At 47.8% G+C, this 20,700-nt stretch overlaps 1 protein-coding gene across 1 annotated transcript in view; it reads left to right on the plus strand.

The window, feature by feature from the left end:
* Nucleotides 1–17,809, plus strand: part of RHOJ (ras homolog family member J) — an 87,736-nt gene extending 69,927 nt beyond the window's left edge. Inside the window, exons 2-5 of the mRNA XM_060262487.1 lie at nucleotides 9,358–9,416; nucleotides 13,095–13,259; nucleotides 14,737–14,832; nucleotides 17,648–17,809. Coding sequence (XP_060118470.1) covers nucleotides 9,358–9,416; nucleotides 13,095–13,259; nucleotides 14,737–14,832; nucleotides 17,648–17,794 — 467 coding nt within the window. The 3' untranslated portion in view covers nucleotides 17,795–17,809. The remainder of the gene's footprint in view (nucleotides 1–9,357; nucleotides 9,417–13,094; nucleotides 13,260–14,736; nucleotides 14,833–17,647) is intronic.
* The last annotated feature ends 2,891 nt before the right edge of the window (nucleotides 17,810–20,700 follow it).

Here is a 20,700-nt window from a genome sequence, read left to right on the forward strand (position 1 = left end):
TGCCTCTATCTCAACAAACAGCACCCCTCCCCAGAGCCCCAGATGCTCATAGTTCAATTATCCTTTATATCATATGAGAATCTGCCTCCATAGGGAATAATGGAGTACCCCGCGGACACTTCTCTCCCCCCTCCACCGCTTTCTGATGACCCTGAAGTAGGGGGAGGGCCTCCAAACTGGAGGCTCTCCTGCCCCCACCTGGGGATTGGCAACCCTACCCCTGGCACCAGCAGGAGATGAAGGGCATAGGGTTGCCAGCTCCAGGTTGAGAAACTCCTGGATATTTGGGGGTGGAGCCTGGGAAGGTCAGGGACCTCCGTGGGGTACAAGGCCACAGAGTCCACCCTCCAAATCATCCATTTTGTCCCGAACTGCAGTCTGGAGATGAGCTGTAATTCCAGGGGGATCTCCAGGCCCCGCCTGGAGGCTGGCATCCGTAGCATGGATGAGGAAATCACAGACTGGATGAGTCTTTCTTTTGTTGCTGTGCTTAAAAGCGCTGAGAAAGATCAGCTGCAGCCCCTGCTTAGTAGTAGAGAAAGGTCACGCCAGTCAGTTTGGAGCCTTATGGTGCATTTTAAACTTTGCAATCCCAAGCAGAACTGTGCTCTTCAAAGACCCTTGACTTCAGTGCCCTTAGAAGAGCGCAAAAGCTGCTCAGGACAGCACTGCCCACCCACGCAATTTGTGCTGATAACTTGGATGGAAACATTCCGTTTGGGCAAGGGAAATGAGCTGCTTCTCTCCATCTGGAGGTGATTTTGGATGACCAAACCCCCACGATCCACCTCTCCCCTTCCTCTCAGCTGCTCTGTCTTTTCCGCTCACACACGTATTTTTCTCCTTAAAGGCATCAGGTTCTCAGTCTGGGATGCTGAAGGGGTGGGGAGGAAGTAAGGTTGCCAAACTCCAGGTGAGGGCGGGGGATCCCCCAGTTTGGAGGCCCATAGGGTATAATGGAAAATTGATCCACAGGTATCTGGGGCTTTGGGGAGGCTGTTTTTTTTAGGTACAGGCACCACATTTGCAGCATAGCATCCAGTGCCTCTCCTCAAAACACTCTCCAAGTTTCAAAAGGAGTGGATGGGGGGTCCAATTCTATGAGCCCCAAACAGAAGGTGCCCCTATCCTTCATTATTTCCAATGGAAGGAAGGCATTTAAAAGATGTGCTGTCTCTTGGAATGTGATGGCCGGAACTCCCTTTGGAGTTCAATTATGCTTGTCACAACCTGACTCCTGGTTCCACTCCAATCTCTCCTGGTTTCACCCCAAAGTCCCAAAAGATTCGTTAAATTGGACCTGGCAACCCTAGGGGGAAATCCAGAGGCAAGGGCTGAAGTTGAGGGATCACAATAACAAACCCTTCCCTCTTTGGTCAGAATTCTGTTTAAGTAGCAGCAGTGATGAAAGGGCTCCTGAAACCCTGTTAAAGACAACACTCCGGCTGCCGATGTGAGGATATCAATCTAACTCTTGTCAATCAGCACCATCCCGAGCATTTAACACACAGGCTCCCACCTCGCTCTGGAGGTTGCCAGAGGCCTGTTGTCCTATTTATCTTCCTGACTGTCGCTTTCCCTTCGCTGTTTAAAGAACAGATTTGTTGGACATTGAATTCCTATTACCAGCTTGTCAACCTCCAGCCGATAAGCGTTAGGAAGAATCTTTCCCCTCCGGCAGGGCTGTTCATTAACTGTCTCTCGCAAGGCTTTGTGTATCTTCATTGAGGCTGGCTGGTGTTGGCCGTTGATTTAATAAATAGCGGAGATCCGTTGTCGGCAACTAGAGTTACCAGGAAGCCATTTTTGAGGAGGTGACGGCCGATCAATCCTTTCCCTCTTGTCGTCTAATGGTTAGATTGGCCTGCCCACAAGTAGGGTTGCCAATCCCCAGGTGGGGGCAGGAGATCCCCTGTTTGGAGGCCCTCCCCCGACTTCAGGGTCAACAGAAAGCGGTGGGGGGAGGGAAATGTCTGCTGGCCACCCCATTATTCCCTACGGAGATCGATTCGCATAAGATATAATGAAGAATTGATCTGCATGTATCTGGGGCTCTGGGGAGGCAGTGTTTTGAGGCAAGACACCGAATTTTTAGCATAGCATCCAATGCCTCTCCTCAAAACACCCTCCAAGTTTCAAAAGGATTGGACCAAGGGGTTCAATTCTGTGAGCCCCCAAAGAAGGTGGCCCTATCCATTATTTCCAAGGAAGGGAAGACATTTAAAAGATATGCGATCCTTTTAAATATGATGGCCAGAACTCCCTTTGGAGTTCAATTGTGCTTGTCCCAACCTTGCTCCTGGCTCCACCCCAATGTCTCCTGGCTCCACCCCCAACGTCCCCAGATATTTCTTGAACTGGAGTTGGCAACCCTACTCACAAGTGGCCCCTCCCTGGACCTCTTCCCCATCAGTGTGATTTCTGGCCTTCCTCCGGCCGCATTTGAATATACAAAAAACTATGCAGCCAGCTTTAGTCCAACCATGCTAAGGCTGTATTATGGAGTGAGACTCCCAGAATCCATTCAAAATCTCCAGTTGTTGTCCTTTACATAAGAATATAAACCATGCTGGCCTATCCAGTCCAACACTCTATGTCAGGGGTGGCCAATGGTAACTCTCCAGATGTTTTTTTGCCTACAACTCCCAACAGCCCCAGCCAGCTGATGGGAGTTGTAGGCAAAAAACACCTGGAGAGCTACCATTGGCCACCCCTGCTCTATGTCACACAGTGGTCAAACCCCAAGGGCCATCAAGAGGTCCACCAGTGGAGCCAGAACTCCAGAAGCCCTCCCACAGTGCCCCCCCCCAAGAAGACAAAGCATCACTGTTCCCCGACAAGGTGTTCCATGGATTCCTTGTGGCTCGTAGCCACTGATGGACCTCTGCTCCATATCTTTATCTAATCCCCTCCTGAAGCTATGCTTGTAGCCACCAACACTTCATATGGCAATGAATTCTAAGTCGTGCTCATGCAATGTGGCTAGCAGGATATGGAGTGGGGTTGCCAGCCTCCAGGTGCTGTCTGGAGATCTCCTGGGATTACACCTGCTCTCCAGGTACTCGCTGGAGATCTCCTGGGATAGCAGCTAATCTCCAGGCGACAGTGACAAATCCCCCTTTAGAGGTTTACAAGATTATGCATGGGATAGAGAAGGCTGAGAAAGAAGTACTTTTTTCTGTCTTGGAAAAGAATCTTTGGGGACAGCGGATTGAAAACAAAAAAGTTTGCCGGCAAAGGTTCTCTTTATCTCAAGCTGTTGTAATGAACTAAGGGATGGATATTCATTCCCAGACCTTCAGACATAGAGTTAAGTTCCCAAAAGCAGCCACTAGGGAGCACTATGGATGATTGGGGAATGAGGAGCTTAATTCTTTCTCTGTCGCCGTTACCCTAGTTGAAAATTACATCCCCCACCCCCTTATGCCCAGGAGAAATAATAGACAGACACAATAGGGTACCCCCCAAAAAAATTTTTTTGGGGAATACCCATCTGAAATATAATCATATAAAAGTAGCAGATCTTTAAGTGGTTGGCCGTGCTAATGTATACTCCCCAGAGGTTTTCCACGAGCTAAAGATGTAAATAAATGTTCATTAACAAAACTACAGTTTGATCACTAAGAGCCAGTTAAGTGGTTAAGTGGTTAAGTGTGCGGACTCTTATCTGGGAGAACCAGGTTTCATTCCCCACTCCTCCACTTGCAGCTGCTGGAATGGCCTTGGGTCAGCCATAGCTCTCGTAGGAGTTGTCCTTGAAAGGGCAGCTGCTGTGAGAGCTCTCTCAGCCACATTTACCTCACAGGGTGTCGGAGATCTCCTGGGCTTACATCTGCTCTCCAGGTACTCGCTGGAGATCTCCTGGGATTGCAGCTAATCTCCAGGAGACAGAGATAAATTCCCCTTTAGAGGTTTACAAGATTATGAATGGGGAGGTAAAGGAGATTATGACTGCTCTGAGACTCTAAGATTCAGAGAGGAGGGCGGGATATAAATCCAATTTCTTCTTCTTCTTTTTCTTCAGAATACAGCAAAATAAACGTAGTAATATAGCCCATGCTTGGCACTTTTCCTTACTAGTTTGTGAAGCTTGGTTGCTCTTCGGAGGTGTTAGATGCTCTGCTGTATATGAGCTCCAACACAGAAACTGTTAAAGGGACACTGTGTGAATTGCACTCTGAAAAACGAACGAAACGTCAAGGTTAGCTAGGATCCGTATTAGTTCAAGTTAGGCAAGCACCAAGGTTCGGCAAGAGTCATCAGGTTCATCCTTGACATACAGTGGATGTTCTGCCGCATCTTGAACCTCATTAGATCACATTTTTCTAAATATTGAAGCTGTTATTCACAAGACTGGGTATATTTTATATCCAGGGAACCACTTTGTCCTTAGAAGCACCAGTCGTTTCCGACTCTGGGGTGACGTCACATCATGAAGTTTTCTTGGCAGAATTTTTTACGGGGTGGTTTGCCAGTGCCTTCCCCAGTCATCCACACTTCCCCCCCTCCAGCAAGCTGGGGACTCATTTTACCAACACGGAAAGAGGGAAGGCTGAATCAACCTTGAGCCGGCTTGAGTGGAGAGCCAGTTTGGTGTAGTGGTTAAGTGTGCGGACTCTTATCTGGGAGAACCGGGTTTGATTCCCCACTCCTCCACTTGCACCTGCTGGCATGGCCTTGGGTCAGCCATAGCTCTGGCAGAGGTTGTCCTTGAAAGGGCAGCTGCTGTGAGAGCCCTCTCCAGCCCCACCCACCTCACAGGGTGTCTGTTGTGGGGGAGGAAGGTAAAGGAGATTGTGAGCCGCTCTGAGACTCTTCGGAGTGGAGGGCGGGATATAAAGCCAATATCTTCTTCTTTTTCTACCTGAACCCAGCTTCCACTGGGATCAAACTCAGGTCATGAGCAGAGAGTTTGGACTGCAGTACTGCAGCTTTGCGCCACAGGGCTCTTCTCCTTAGAACATTATTTCCATGTGGGAGAGAGCTTTCTGATCCCATAATATAGTGATATCTGGGGCTTTTTTTGTAGAAAAAGCCCAGAAGGAGCTCATTTGCGTATTAGGCCACATCCCTGATGTCACCATTGTTTCATGCAGGGCTTTTTTGTAGAAAAAGCCCAGCAGGAACTCATTTGCATATTAGGCCACACCCTCTGACACCAAGCCATTGCATTCCTGTGTGTTCCTGCTCAAAAAAAGCTTTGGTGATATCTCCATGCTGGTTCCTCAGACTTGTTATCTGTGGGCTTTTGTTCTGTGATTGGACTGTATGAACTTGTGCGTTGTATACAGGAATTTTGTAGCAGGAACACCTTTGCATATTAGGCCACACCCTCCCTGATGTAGCCAATCCTTCATCAACTTACAGGGCTCTTTGTACAGGGCCTACTGTAAACTCCAGGAGGATTGGTGACATCATGGGCGTGTGGCCTAATATGCAAAGGAGTCCCTGCTGCAAAAAAAGCCCAGGTTATATGTAACGGGGGTTGCCAACGGTAGCTCTCCAGATGTTTTTTGCCTACAACTCCCATCAGCATGGCCAATGGCTGGGGCTGATGGGAGTTGTAGGCAAAAAACATCTGGAGAGCTACCGTTGGCCATCCCTGATATATTTTTTTATTATTGGATTTATATCCCGCCCTCCACGCCGAAGAGTCTCAGAGCGGCTCACAATCTCCTTTACCTTCCTCCCCCACAACAGACGCCCTGTGAGGTAGATGAAGATATTGGATTTATATCCCGCCCTCCACTCCGAAGAGTCTCAGAGCGGCTCACAATCTCCTTTACCTTCCTCCCCCACAACAGACACCCTGTGAGGTAGATGAAGATATTGGATTTATATGCCGCCCTCCACTCCAAAGAGTCTCAGAGCGGCTCACAATCTCCTTTACCTTCCTCTCCTCCACAACAGACACCCTGTGAGGTAGATGAAGATATTGGATTTATATCCCGCCCTCCACTCCAAAGAGTCTCAGAGCGGCTCACAATCTCCTTTACCTTCCTCCCCCACAACAGACACCCTGTGAGGTGGGTGGGGCTGAGGGGGCTCTCACAGCAGCTGCCCTTTCAAGGACAACCTCTGCCAGAGCTATGGCTGACCCAAGGCCATGCTAGCAGGTGCAAGTGGAGGAGTGGGGAATCAAACCTGGTTCTCCCAGATAAGAGTCCACACACTTAACCACTACACCAAACTGGCTCTCCAGTTGGTTAAAAGATTGGTTAAAATGTATTATCATCAAGTTGTAAAAACATAAATTTGTAGGAAAAATAGGAAAAAGACAAAAAAAGACTTAACATTGAATTAATTTGTTGTAAAATTTACATAGAGCATTTAGCCTAGGCAATACTACTACATTAACAACACTAAGCAGACCCAATATTGGCTGATACCTGTGCGGTACTCCTTTGATTTGGGGCACCACGAGGAAGGGCACAACACCAATATGATCAAAGGAGTAAGATGTCAATGGATGAGCGACAGAAGACATAAACAGATCCAGCGGCAGTCTTGCTTGATCCCACGGAAGCATCCATCATTTCCAGGATCTCAGCAAGACAGCCGCTCCTGACGCAAAGACCCGAGATTTTACAAAGAGCCTCCCCCCTTCGAACAAATAGATGAGGAGGAAGGGGGAATGAATGCAGCGCGTATGTAAGCCAGACATAACCCAAACACTCCCAGCGGGGAAGATCTGCGCAGCAGTTTTGGGGTCTAAAGGCAAGGATGCCCCCTCTGCGGGTCTCTTCCTGACCCTGTCGAGCTGCCTTAGATCTCCAGCAGCCCAGACACAACCAGCTGCTTGTGAAGTTTGACTCTGCATCTGTGGAATAACAAAGGACTCTTTGGACTGAAGGCTGTCTTCATTTGGGGGGCAGGGGGCCAGGGTAGCCCTCTTTGTGACCTTTAAGGAGATCATCTCCATCCAAAGGGACTGTCATGAAAGGGCGAGTGGGTCAACAGGTGGCCTGAAGCAGACGCCACGGCTCTCCCTTTCACTCGTTAGCATCCCTGCCCCGCCACGTGAACCCGTGCATCACCCCAACCTTTGCTGTCTATCTATAAATGTCAGACTTTCTCTAAGGATATGTCTTATTAGGCAGGGAGAGGTTTTACATAGTCCTGTAGAGAACCAAGGGCGTTGGTGATGCTCTATTATTAAAACGTTACTACAGGGTCGATTCTCTGTCCCAGGAAACCATAGACTTTTGGGGATAGCCCCCGAGGAAGAGACCAGGTCACCCCAGGGGACCAGCTCAAAATGATTGTGTCTGGTCAGATCTGAGCTGAGCCCCTGGACTCAGTTTGGACTAGGGTTGCCAAGTCCAATTCAAGAAATATCTGGGGACTTTGGGGGTGGAGCCAGGAGCAAGGGTGTGGCAAACCTGACTGAACTCCAAAGGGAGTCCTGGCCATCACATTTAAAGGGACTGCACACCTTTTACGTGCCTTCCCTCCATATGAAGGATAGGGGCACCTTCTTTGGGGGCTCATAGAATTGGACCCCCTGATTCAATCTTTTTGAAACCTGAGACTTTTGAGGAGAGGCACTGGATGCTTCGCTCCACATTTGGTGCCTCTGCCTCAAAAAAACAGCCCCCCAGAACCCCAGCCTTTTACAGTGTTAGTGCCATCTTGAAATCTTACTGGAGATTTTCTGCCCCATTTGTCCACGGAGAATTCTAGGTGCAGTCTTTGGATGCGCTGAAAAAAAAAAAACCTTGTGGGTTTTGCAACTTTTGGCAACTTATTGATGCATCAGAAACACTTTCATACCTTTTCTGAGCTTTTGCCTTTGGTTGAGATTTTCGGTTGGAGCCCCCTATGCTAGAAGGGCATCCGAAGCAGGAATGATCCAGTCGACCTCCTGTTCATTGGGACTCCTTTGATGGAAGTGTGAAACTTTTGCGGAATTGTTATTGCTATTTAGTCTTCTATTGAACGTATTTGTATGATTTTGTTTCAATACGTTCTTAGTTATTTGGTCACTATAATTTCGGTTGTGCTGTCTTTATCTGCCTGGGGATTGTGGCAACCCAGTTTGGACTTAACGGGCTATGGCAGAGAAAGGAGGAGCGGGTTGTCTTGCTTGGGGGCAATCAAATACCTTAAACCAGGGCTTTTTTTGTAGCAGGAACTCCTTTGCATATTAGGCCACACCCTCCTGATGTAGCCAATCCTCCAAGAGCTTACAGAGTTCTTAGTACAAGGCCTACTGTAAGCTCCAGGAGTAATGATTACATCAGGGGGGGTGTGGCCTAATGTTAGGGCAAAGGAAAAACAAAGACGGGAAAGAAACTTAACCCAAAAACTGGAGTAAGAAACCTGAAAGGTGAATATGCAATTAAAGGGCCAAACATTAAAAAAACAAACTGTAAAATCAATCATAAACCAACATACATGTATTTCTTGTAGGAAGCTAAAACCATTTAAGGGCCCATCATAAGCCTCTATCATAAAACCTCAATGGGAACCCACTCAACTTGACCTGACGCGTTTCAACCTAGACTGGTCTTCTTCGGAGGTCAGAAAGGTAAGTACACATATTGGCTCATAATACAGAATAGAATAAAACAATAGAGCAATGCTAGACCGCAAGGAAGCTGGTGAACTACACTTAACTCTTGGCACATAGGCTCTGACCTATCTTGATCAATTCTGGACCATGCGGCATACAATAAGACACTGGATGCAATATGTACGCCCTTGATTAAGACATAAGACTGTAGAATAAGAGGCCTCAAGAATTCCTTTAAGCCTTTGTCACTTCATTACATTTCCTTGTGGTCCAGCATCGTTCTGTTGTTTTGTTCTAGTCTGTATTATGAGCCAATAGGTGTACTTACATTTCTGATCTCTGAAGAAGACCAGTCTAGGCTGAAACACGTCAGGTCAAGTTGAGTGGGTTCCCATTGAGGTTTTATGATTGTACATACGATAGAGGCTTATGATGGGCCCTGAAATGGTTTTAGCTTTCTACAATAAATACATGTATGTTGGTTTATAATTTATTTTACAGTTTGTTTTTAATGTTTGGCTCTTTAATTGCGTATTAACCTTTCAGGTTTCTTACTAATGTTAGGATTGCCAAGTCCCCCACGGCTGCCAGTGAAGTGCCACGGCTGCTCTAGGATTTTGCTCAAAACTCTATGGGATGCTCTAGCAATTGGAGGGGGGGAAACTCTACGGTACGGATGGTAAAAAAAAAGGGAGCATATTTGGTCCAAAACCCAACACCTTGAGGTTCTTGCGGTAATAATGGCCAAGGAGAGGAGGACACACATCCAAGATGTCACTAGATATATTCTGGGTTGGCTTTTTGTCCTCATCTGACACCTTTTCTGATTTTTTTTTTTACAGTAACTGTGACAGTAGGAGGGAAACAATACTTGCTTGGACTTTACGATACTGCTGGGCAGGTAAGATCAATTCAGTCCATTAGCATTTAAGATTTGTTTGATTTCCATTTTTGGATACCATCCTTGGATCTCCTGCATTCAACATTATGGCACCGCCTTCCTCGTCTCCCTTGAACGCATCAGCTTTTCCTTTGCATGAAAAAAGGAACAAGGATAGCAATACCAGTGCTGCCCAAGAATTTTTACCGTAATAGATAAGCTCATGTTTTTTCTTGTACAGAAAACCCAGCAGGAACTCATTGGCATATTAGGTCACACCCCCTGACATCGCCATTGTTTAGCGCAGGGTTTTTTTTGTAGAATAAGCCCAGCAGTATCTCATTTGCATATTAGGCCACATCGCCTGACTTCACCATTGTTTAGCACAGGGTTTTTTGTAGAAAAAGTAGGGTTGCCAATCCCCAGGTGGGGGCAGGGGATCCCCCAGTTTGGAGGCCCTCCCCCTGCTTTGGGGTCGTCAGAAAGCGGAGGGGAGGGGAGGGAAAGGTCTGCTGGGATCTCTTATTATTCCCTAGGGAGATTTATTCCCATAGAAAATCATGGAGAATTGATCCGCGGGTATCTGGGGCTCTGGGGGGGGGCTGTCTTTTGGGGTAAATGCACCAAATTTTCAGTATAGCATCTAGTGCCTCTTCCCAAAATATCCCCCAAGTTTCAAAAAGATTGGACCAGGGGGTCCAATTCTATGAGCCCCAAAAGAAGGTGCCCTTCATTATTTCCTATGGAAGGAAGGCATTGAAAAGGTGTGCCGTCCCTTTAAATGTGATGGCCAGAACTCCCTTTGGAGTTCAATGATGCTTGTTACAGCCTTGATCTTGGCTCCACCCCTAATATCTCCTGGCTCCACCCCCAAAGCCCCAGATATTTCTTGAATTGGACTTGGCAACCCTAAGAAAAATCCCTGCAGTGTCTCATTTGAATATTGGGCCACACCCCCTGACACCAAGCCACCCGGAGCTGCATTCCTGCTCACAAAAAGCCCTGCCATAAACTGACCATTACTGAAGCAATTCTCCTTTTTTTCACCACCTTTCTGTCAGATGAGATATATTAGGGGACTATGACTCAGTGGTAGAGCATCTGCTTGGTATGCAGAAGGTCCCAGGTTCAATCCCCAGCATCTCCAGTTAAAAAGATTGTAATGAGAAAGACTTCTAGTTGAGATCCTGGAAAGCTGCTGCCTGTCTGAACAGGCTGTGGAGAAACTAGGGTTGCCAATCCCCAGTTGGGGGCAGTGGAACCCCCAGTTTGGAGGTTCCCCCCCCCATTTCAGGGTTAGCAGAAAGGGGGGGAGGAAAATGTCTGCTGGGCACTCCATTGTACCCTATTAATATCAATTCCCATAAGGTATAGTGGAGAATTGATCTGTGGGTATCCGGGACACTGGAGGGGTTGTTGTTTTGAGGTAGAGGCACCAGATTTCAGCATAGCATCCAGCGCCTCTCCTCAAAACACCTTCCAAATTTCAAAAAGATTGGACCACGGGGTCCAGTTCTATGAGCCCCCAAAGAAGATGCCCCTATCCTTCATTATTTCTGAATAGAGGGAATGCAATTACAAGGCATACAGTCCCTTTAAATGTGATGGCCAGAACTCCCGTCAGAGTTCAGTCCTGCTTGTCACGCCCTTCGTGGCTCCATTCCCAAAGTGTCCAGATTTCCTGAGTCGGACCTGGCAACCCTACGAGAAATGCCATTTTGTAGTTGTTTAACTGTGAGGAGGATGGGGAGATATGTCAAACTCAAGGTAGGCCTTGGCCTAATTTCATTCCCATCCTCCCCTCCTCTCTTAAACCAGACATCTGAGGGCAACTCCCTAGAGGGGACAGGAAGTCCATCAGAGTTATGAGAGTATCTGTCCCAGAATGCTTCAGGAGGGAGAGCCAATTCCCAGGTGAGAACTGGAATTTATATTTAGGGTTGCCAAGTCCCCCACGGCCTCCAGCAGGGGATTGGTTTTGCACGCGCTCTTTGCGCACGCAGCACGATGATGTCACCCACAAGTGACATCATCGTGCCAGCGATGTCACGCACCGGCCACTCTAGGCATTTCCGGGGAAACTCTGTGGTTTTCCCAGACACTCTAGCATTTTGGAAGGTAAAAACTCTATGGTACCATAGACTTTTCCCTCCCAAAATCCTAGAGCATCCAGGAAAACCATAGAGTTTTCCCAGAAACGCCTAGAGTGGCCGGCGCGCAATGTCGCCGGCATGATGATGTCAAAGGAGGTTCCCCCCGCCAGCCCAATGTGGGCCGGCAAGTTGGGAACCTCCTGGGCGAGAGAACCCCTGCCCGGCCCGGGGGCTTTGCAGCCCTATTTATATTAGTGGTTTGGGGGCAGGAAAGAGCAGTTCAAGGCAGTTGTCCGTTGGTGCTTGCAAGAGGCGAAGCTGTGCTCCTAGGCCAGAGTGAGTGGCCATATAATCCAGCTGCAATTAAGTCAGGTGCCTGCCCCGCATACCATCTAGTTAGCATGTTGACTCAGTAGTCCATATTTCCATGGTGGTACTGACATTCTGAATAGTGCTCCCAGCTTCCACTTTCAAACCAGGAAAGACTTAAGATGTTTGAATGAGGTAGGACGGGCGGAGGAGTTCCAACCTTATCCAGATATCTACTGCCATCTTGTGGTTACTCTAAGAGCTCCGTTTGGCAATAAAGTGACACAGAAAGAAGAAAGGCAGGAAGGCAGCCTGTTAAAGCCCAGTCTCATCAGACCTAGGAAGCTAAGCAGGGTCAGTACTGGGAAGAGGGACCTCCAAGGAAGACTCTGCAGAGGAAGGCAGTGGCAAACCACCTCTGCTTTCTTACTTACTTTGAAAAACCCTTTCTGGGGTCACCAGGGTTTAAGCCCCTGTTTTCTGCTCTGCATGAAAAACAGCTGCGCAGCCAGGAGCTTCCGACCCGCCCAGCTGTTTGGTTTAAATGCCCCCCTACACTTTCTGCTCCCTGGGGCTTTTCTCGGGGAGCAGAAAGCAGGGGTTCAAACTTTAAATGACTCGCAAACCGGTATGAACTGATTCAGTTCACAAAGTGATATTTTGGTTCATGGTTGTGATTTGACTTGGATAAGAGACCACCAAGGAAGGCTCTGCAGAGGAAAACGATGGCCAACCACCTCTGCTTCTCCCTGGCCCTGAAAGTCCCTTGCTATGAATGAGTTCATGCATGCCTCTGTCATGAAATGCATTTCCCTATGCGCCAGAGCCATTTGCGCCAGACAAGTGGTTTTCAGTAGGCTGAATGGTGGTTTTAGGATCACAAGACTGGATGGGGATTTGAACCCCAGTCTTAATCCTACATGCAAACTACAACACCACACCACTATTTATCAGGTTCATCATATTATTTATACCCATCTTTCTCCCCAATAGGGACTCAAAGTGGCATACTTTATTTTCCTTTCTTATCTTAACTGCAACAGTCCCGTGAAGTAGTTTAGCCTCCAGATGGCACCTGGGTTTTGGCCACTGTGTGACACAGGGTATTGGACTGGATGGGCCATGGGTCTGATCCAACATGGCTTCTCTTGTGTTCTTGTGGTAGCTTGGATGAACCTTAGGAATCAATTCTTCCCCTTGCCCCCTTCCAAGGTTGGAAAAATAGTTGGTTTCAGTTTTCTCTACATTTCACTGATGTCGCAATGCCCTAATTTGGATTCTTTCCCTTATTTGGCAGGAGGACTACAATCAGCTCCGACCCCTCTCCTACTCCAACACAGATGTGTTTTTGATCTGTTTCTCTGTTGTGAACCCCGCCTCGTACCACAACGTCCAGGAAGAATGGGTGCCGGAACTGAAAGGGTGCATGCCTCATGTGCCTTACGTCCTTATAGGAACACAGGTGAATGATGGAGAAGAGGCAGTATAGAAGCAATTCACATTGGTTCACAAAGAGCAGAAAGCAGGGGGCTGAAGCCCCTGCTGTAAGGAACCCCATCAGAGGCTTCACTCAGGAGACAACCACTTTAAAATTTCTCCCCGGTCACCTTCCCACAGTCCCTCAGTAACACTCCCAGAAATCCTGTCAGATCTATTAATAATTGGCACCAGATAGTTTTAGAGTTAAAAACCACAAAATATTTATTAGGTAACAAAAGACAAGGAGGGGGGGTGAAATAATATTGATTAGAACTGTTCAATGTTAAAATCAGTTGGCAGCTGGTTGGCGGAATAAAATAATTGCAGAGAGTAGAGATTTCTCAGGCTGAGGTAAAAATATAACAAGACTTTGGCAGAATATCTTTAAAATGAACAGTAAACCAGGCAAGTTTCAGAGTCCCACTAGACTCTTATTTCACACAGGCTATCTGTGCTTTCTGGGCACTCAGAATGCTGTTTCTTCAGATGTTTTACCCTAACTTAGGCAGTGCCAAATCATATAAATAACAAACTTCAATCACTCTTCCACACACACATAGAGAACTCCTGACTGGTGTCAGTATTCTGCCTCACAGACCCTTTCACACTAGCTATCTTCCAGGACTCGCGCCCCTCAATTCCGATGCGTCTCAGGCCCACAGCTAGTCCTCTGGTCTGAGTCTTGGGTAACCCTGCTGACCTCCAGAATCCAGTTCTCCCCTCAGTGTGTCTTTGTGTGATTTTGTTTGTACCTGGAGATTGCCTGATGCACTGGCAAAATCTCCCTCAGAGTTTCACAGTGCTTGAAAATTCCCTCTTCCAGACAGAGTCCACTCAGCTCTGTCTCCCACAAGAACCTCAGCCTCTCTGGTTGTTCTCAGCCCCTCGTCCAGTTGGTTTTACAACTGCCCGGCTTAAGCCCACTGTCTTCACTTTAGACTGGTATACTGAAGAATTCAAAGACCCCCTGGCTCAGACTAACAATCCTGAGGTGATTTTCTGCTGAGCAAACCTCCAAAGGATACTTTTCCATTGCTTGGGCAACGTTCCAGCCAATCGCTGCAAGCCTGTTCCTCAGCTACTCAGGCTAAGGACCTGAGTCCATCACACCTGCTTTCTGCTCTTCATAAACAACAGCTGAGCAGCCAGGAGCTTTCTGCCTGCCCAGCTGTTTGTTTTAAATGAGCCCCACACTTTCTGCTCCCTGCAGCTTTTCATGGGGAGCAGAAAGCAGGGGTTTAAACTTTAAATGGCTCACAAACCGGTATGAATTGGTTCGGTTCGTGAACTGATATCTTGGTTCATGGTTTGGTTTGTGATTCTACAAAAATGTGGTTTGGTGTAGTTAAGTGTGCGGACTCTTATCTGGGAGAACCGAGTTTGATTCTTCATTTCTCCACATACGCTAAAGATGCCTGCTCGGAGGCTGTTAAAGAGTTGTGTATCTGTCCACTTTTTAGATTGACCTTCGAGACGACCCCAAAACCCTGACCCGGTTGCTCTACATGAAGGAGAAGCCCCTGACTTATGAGCATGGCATCAAGCTGGCAAAAGAGGTAGGGTGGTTTTCTTGGAGCATGAGAACATTTCAGTTAACATTTTTGGTGTTGCAAGTGACTCAAATGAAGTATAGAAATAACAGAATCATAGAGTTCTCTGCTTAATTCCCTTTCTTGCACTGTTGAACATGTCATGTATAATAGTTATGCCTTGGGTCAGATTTCTGCCATCCTAGTCCTATCACACTGTTTATTACATGTCTTCTCATGCTATTGATCGTACCAACTTACTATTGGGATATCTGGTTAATAAGCAGAGTTTGCACAGTCATAGAAGTGTGAAACTAAGTGCAGTAAATAAATCTCCCAAGAAGGATATTGCAAAAAAGGTAAACTTACCTTTATTCAAGTAGATCCAGTTGACATTCAGGTTGCAGTCCAGCAAAGAAAGAGAAGCCTAATCTAAAGAGGACTTCTCCTATGACAAATGGTCAGCTTGTCCAGCATCGTGTGTGTGGGAGTGTGAGGGCATTGTCTCTACAGCAGAAATCTGCAGAGACATGGAAGGCCATGTGAGAAAGGGAGAGGACAAAGCGAGAGAGGAGGGGTCAGAGGGGAGTTCCCAGGTTGAGACAAAAGAGGCATCCCATTCAAGGAGATAACACTCATACACAGGGTGCGCCTTTCCTTCATTCATCCAAATGGAGGGATGGCATTTAAAAGGTCCGTTTAAAAGTGGTTGCTAGAACTTCCTTTGGAGTTCAATCATGCTTGTCACACCCTTGCTCCTGGCTCCACTCCCAAAGTCTCCTTGCCCCATCCCCAAAGTCCCGAGATATTTCTTTAGTTGGACCTGGCAACCCTATGGTGACCCCTTAGTTCTGGGGTGTCAAACATGCAGTTTGGGGGCCTAATCAGGCCCCCAGAGGGCTCCTATCCGGCCCCCAAGCAACTGGCTGTCATCTGCTTCCTTCTCCCTCTCTCTTGCTTCCTTCTGCATCACAGCTTGTTTTGCAAGGCTTGCTCAATTGCACAGGAGCTACAGAGCGAAACCTCTATTTTCTCCATTGGCTGAGGCTCCTTCCTTGGGGGGGCGGGAGGAATAGCTTGCTTTGCCAGGCTCTCTCAACTGCACAGCGGAGCTACTGAGCCAAGCCTCTCTTTCTTCTATTAGATTGATCAAAGCCACCAAGTAATACACCGTCTTTCAGTTTGCAAAAATACATTACAAGAATTGTGTACAACACATAATAAACAACACAATAATTATAAAGGTCGACGATGCCAGGACCTTTTAAACTAACAGTAACCCCAAAGGGGCCAAAAAACTCCATCTCCAAATGAATAGATACAAGTCCAAACTTGGAAATAGTCCAACTGGAATTCAATGCAGCCGCTTTCTTAAAAAGACGTTTCTCTAGATTTTGATGCTGTTTCAATTCTTTCTTCAGTTTAAGGGCTCAGTTATTCAGGAACCCCATTCTACACTCTCTAACCACAGCATCAAGCTTCTCATTTCAGTATAAACATCGGGGCCAATGGAAACGTCTTCAAAATCTAGGAAGATGTCTTTTTTAAGAAAGCGGCTGCGTTGAAGCTATGTTAGGAGCACCCACTTTGTGAATTCCAGTTGGACTATTTCCAAGTTTGGCCTTATCTATTCATTTGGGGAAGGGTTTTTGGGGCCCCTTTGGGGTTTCTGCTACTTTAAAAGGTCCTAGCACTGCCGACCTTTATCATTATTGTATTGTTTATTATGTGTTGTACACAATTCTTGTAATATATTTTTGCAACCTGAACAATGGTGTATTACTTGGTGGCTTCGATCAGTCTACTAATTACACCAAGTGCCCTTCAAACGGCAGCTCTCTTCCTTCTATTGGCTGAGGCTCCTCCCCCTCCTGGTCGCCTAGGGAAGGAAGAAAAAAGCCAGAGCTTCCTTTACCCAGTTCCCTGGATCCTATGGAGAAAACGTCTTCAGGACCAATGAGTGCTAATGTTTTAAGCATGTTTTAAGTTTTATATATATATATATATATATATATATATATATATATATATATATATATATATATATATGTGTGTGTGTGTGTGTGTGTGTGTGTGTGTGTGTGTGTGTGTGTGTGTGTGTGTGTGTATTTGTGATTGTGTTCTTTATAAAAAATTTCTATCTCCGCTACCTAATCTTAAATAGGTCCACACATGGCCTGGCCGAACAATAGGGTTGCCAAGTCCAATTCCAGAAATATCTGGGGACTTTGGGGGTGGAGCCAGGAGCAAGGGTGTGACAAGCACAATTGAACTCCAAAGGGAGTTCTGTCCATCACAATTAAAGGGACCTCACAACTTTTTAAATGCCTTCCTTCCCTCCACCCTCCCTTTCTCTGATTTCACTTCAGAGGCGGAGCGGAGCGGGCGACGCCGCTGTGCAGCTGCTGCCTCTTCTCCGCTTCACCGTAGCTGCTCCTCTGAGATGGGCTCAGCCTGATCCCATCTTGGAGGAGCAGCTATGGTGAAGCAGAGAAGAGGCGGCAGCTGCACAGCGGCGTCGCCTGCTCCGAGATGGGGTGGCTCGCCACGCTCCTTGGCGCCGTTCCCCCCCCTCCCCCCGCTTCCATTTTTTGGGGGGAGTGGGGGAAGAGGCTGGAAATCCAGGGGTCCCCCGCCAGGGCAGGAGGGTTGGGAAGCCTACCCAACAAGGTCTCATTTATGTCAGATCCGGCCCTCGTAACAAATGAGTTCGACGCTCCTGCCTTAGTTAATGGAATAATATTCTATGAACCGAGCGTAATATCTGCCGAGAACAAAATGATAGAAACACTGTGCACTGCTCACCCCCCATTCATGCCTGGTTTTCTCCCTCTCTTTCAAGATTGGGGCTCAGTGCTACCTGGAGTGTTCCGCACTGACCCAGAAGGGCCTGAAGGCCGTCTTTGATGAAGCGATCCTCATGATCTTCAACCCCAAGAAAAAGAAGCCCCACTGTGCCAAATGCTGCAGCTCCTGCAAGGTCTTATGATGCTACCCGGAACTCCAACCCCCCCGTGCCGTCATCCAACCAAAGCATCCCCAGGGGAATGAGGGACATGACCAGAAAGGAGCCGGATGGCGTGGAGACTTCTCCCAGTCTGCGCCTCCTCAGTCCTGCAACCTCTTCGATCTTCTCGCATCTATTTGCTTTTCTAACCATTGACAGGGCAGCCGGGCCCATTAGCATGGCAGTTTCCACTGCGCCAGCCGATAGGTGAAGAAAGCGCTTCTGTTGCTTTGGCCTTGATCTGCACGAGAGACGGTGCGATGGAAGGAAAAGAATTCAAAGATCCTGCAGCGTGACCGAGAGTCGTTGGGTTCATCGGGGCTTTTGTTCTGTAGCAGGAACTCCTTTGCATATTAGGCCACGCACCCCCAGACGTAGCCAAGAAGAAGAGCGTAGATTTATACCCCACCCTTCTCTGAATCAGAGTCTCAGAGTGGCTTACAGTGTCCTTTATCTTCTTCCCCCACAACAGACACCCTGTGAGGTGGGTGGGGCTGAGAGAGCTGTCCCAGAAGCTGCCCTTTCAAAGACAACTCTGCAAGAGCTATGCCTAACCCAGCTGCAAGCGGAGGAGTGGGGTATCAAACCCAGTTCTCCCAGATAAGAGTCCACACACTTAACCACTACACCAAACTGGCTCACTACACCTCCTGGAGCTACAAACCACTATACCTCCTGGAATTTACATTAGGATGAGAACTAAGAGCCCCGGAAGCTCTTGGAGGATTGGATACATCAGGGGTGTGTGGCCTAATAATGCAAAGGCGTTTCTGCTACAAGAAAAGTCTTGGGGTTCATTATCTGAACCCTTCAGAAAGAAAGAAGTCGAGCTGCACCACTAGCAAAAACATGCAATAATTACTGAATGTGAATGCAACCGAACATGTTTCTTTTGAAAATGACACTCTGAAGGTTCCGGTGAAATGCAGGAAGATGGTTTGAATTCAAATGATCTCCATTTTCAAAAGATTTGCTTAACCAAGGATCGGAATAACCTGTCCTGCAGTTTGTCTTCCTTTTGTATAGTCAGCCTAATCCAAACAGAACACCGGAAGAGCCCTGCTGGATCAGACCTCAGCTCCAACTAGTCCAGCACCCTGCCTCACGCAGTGGCCAAACTGTTCCTCTGGAGGGCCAACAACAGGGCACAGAGGCCGAGGCCTTCATTAGAACATCAGAAGAGCCCTGCTAGATCAGACCAGTGGTCCATCTAGTCCAGCCTCCTGTCTCACACAGTGGCCCCAACCAGTTCCTCTGGAGGGCCAACAACAGCGCACAGAGGCTGAGGCCTTCCCCTGAGGTTGCCTCCCAGCTCCCAGAGACTGACTGACTGTGAATGTCGAGGTTCCCCTCAGCCACTGTGGCTGGTAGCCACTGATAGACTTATCCACTATGAATCTATCTAATCCCCTTTGAAAGTGGTTTATTCCTGTGGCCATCACTACATCTTCTGGCAGCAAGTTCCACATTTTAATCACACTCTGTGTCAACTAGTATTTCCTTTTGTCCAGGGGTGGAATTCTAGCAGGAGCTCCTTTGCATATTAGGCCACCCCTCCCTGATGTAGCCAATCCTCCAAGAGCTTACAAAAAAGAGCCTCGTAAGCTCTCGGAGGATTGGCTACATCAGGGAGGGGTGGCCTAATAAGCAACGTAGCTCCTGACAGAATTCCACCCCTGCTTTTGTCCGTCCTGAACCTCCTGCCCATCAGCTTCATTTGGATGCCCTCAAGTTCTAGTCTTTCGGGAGGGAGAGAAAAAGTTCTCTTTGTCAACTCTCTCCAGCCCACACATAATTTTGTTTAAAAATTTCTCTCATGTCCTCCCTTAGTTGTCTCTTTTCTAAACTGAAAAGTCCCAGACTGGTCAGCCATTCCTCACAGGGAAGGTGCTCCAATCCCCTAATCATCTTGGTTTCCCTCCTCTGTAGTTTTTCCCCCCAGCTCTGAGAGATCCTTTTTGAGATACGGTGACCGGAACTGTACACAGTATTCCGAACAAGGCCGCACCAGAGCACTATACAAGAGCATTACAATATCGGTCATTTTATCCTCGGTTCCTTTCCTAATAATCGGAAGAAGTGAGCAGTGAATCACGAAAGCTTCTTCCCTGCCGCAAATTTTGTTACTCTCAAAGGTGCTACTGGACACTTGGACCGATTTCCCACTCACCCTACGCTGCCCTGACGTTCTTCTTTTCAACGCAGCGTCCTTCCGGTCTCCCACTATCTGCCCCGGGGCTTCAGCTTACATCGGCATTTTTGTGCAGTAAACAGAAACTGCTAAAAACCAGTTTCTTGTTGCCGCACAAAAATGCCGACGCAAGCTGAAGCCCCGGAGCAGATAGTGGGAAATCGGAAGGACATCACGCTGAAAAGAGGAGCGTCAGAGCGGCGTCGGGTGAGTGGGAAATCGGTCTTGCTCTTTTCTACTGCTGCAAACAGACTAACACGGCTACCCGTCTGGATCTAACAATCCCTAGCGTAGAGTTCTCAGCCCAACAGTGAAGGCTCCACGTTGCTTCCTACGCCAACCCAGTCGCTTTAGGCCAGGGGTCCTCAAACTACGGCCCGCGGGCCAGATGCGGCCCGCTGAGGATGTTTATGCGGCCCGGGTTATGGCAAAATCAGACCGGAAGTGACGTTCGACCTAAACTCGCGTTAGCAACACACACTTCTGGCACTGGGCTGAGGCAGCAGAGACAGAGTGTAAGGCGATACTGAGGTGAGGTGAGTTCCCAGGCTGGGGTGTGTGGTGTGGGGAAGGGAGAGAGATGCATAAGACGGAGAACTGACGGCCCGCGGCCTTGTACAGTAACGGCAGCCACCACAACAATCCGGCCCTCCAACAGTCTGAGGGACAGTGAACTGGCCCCCTATTTAAAAAGTTT

This window comes from Heteronotia binoei, chromosome 21 (genome assembly GCF_032191835.1).
Source record: "Heteronotia binoei isolate CCM8104 ecotype False Entrance Well chromosome 21, APGP_CSIRO_Hbin_v1, whole genome shotgun sequence".
NCBI lineage: Eukaryota > Metazoa > Chordata > Lepidosauria > Squamata > Gekkonidae > Heteronotia > Heteronotia binoei.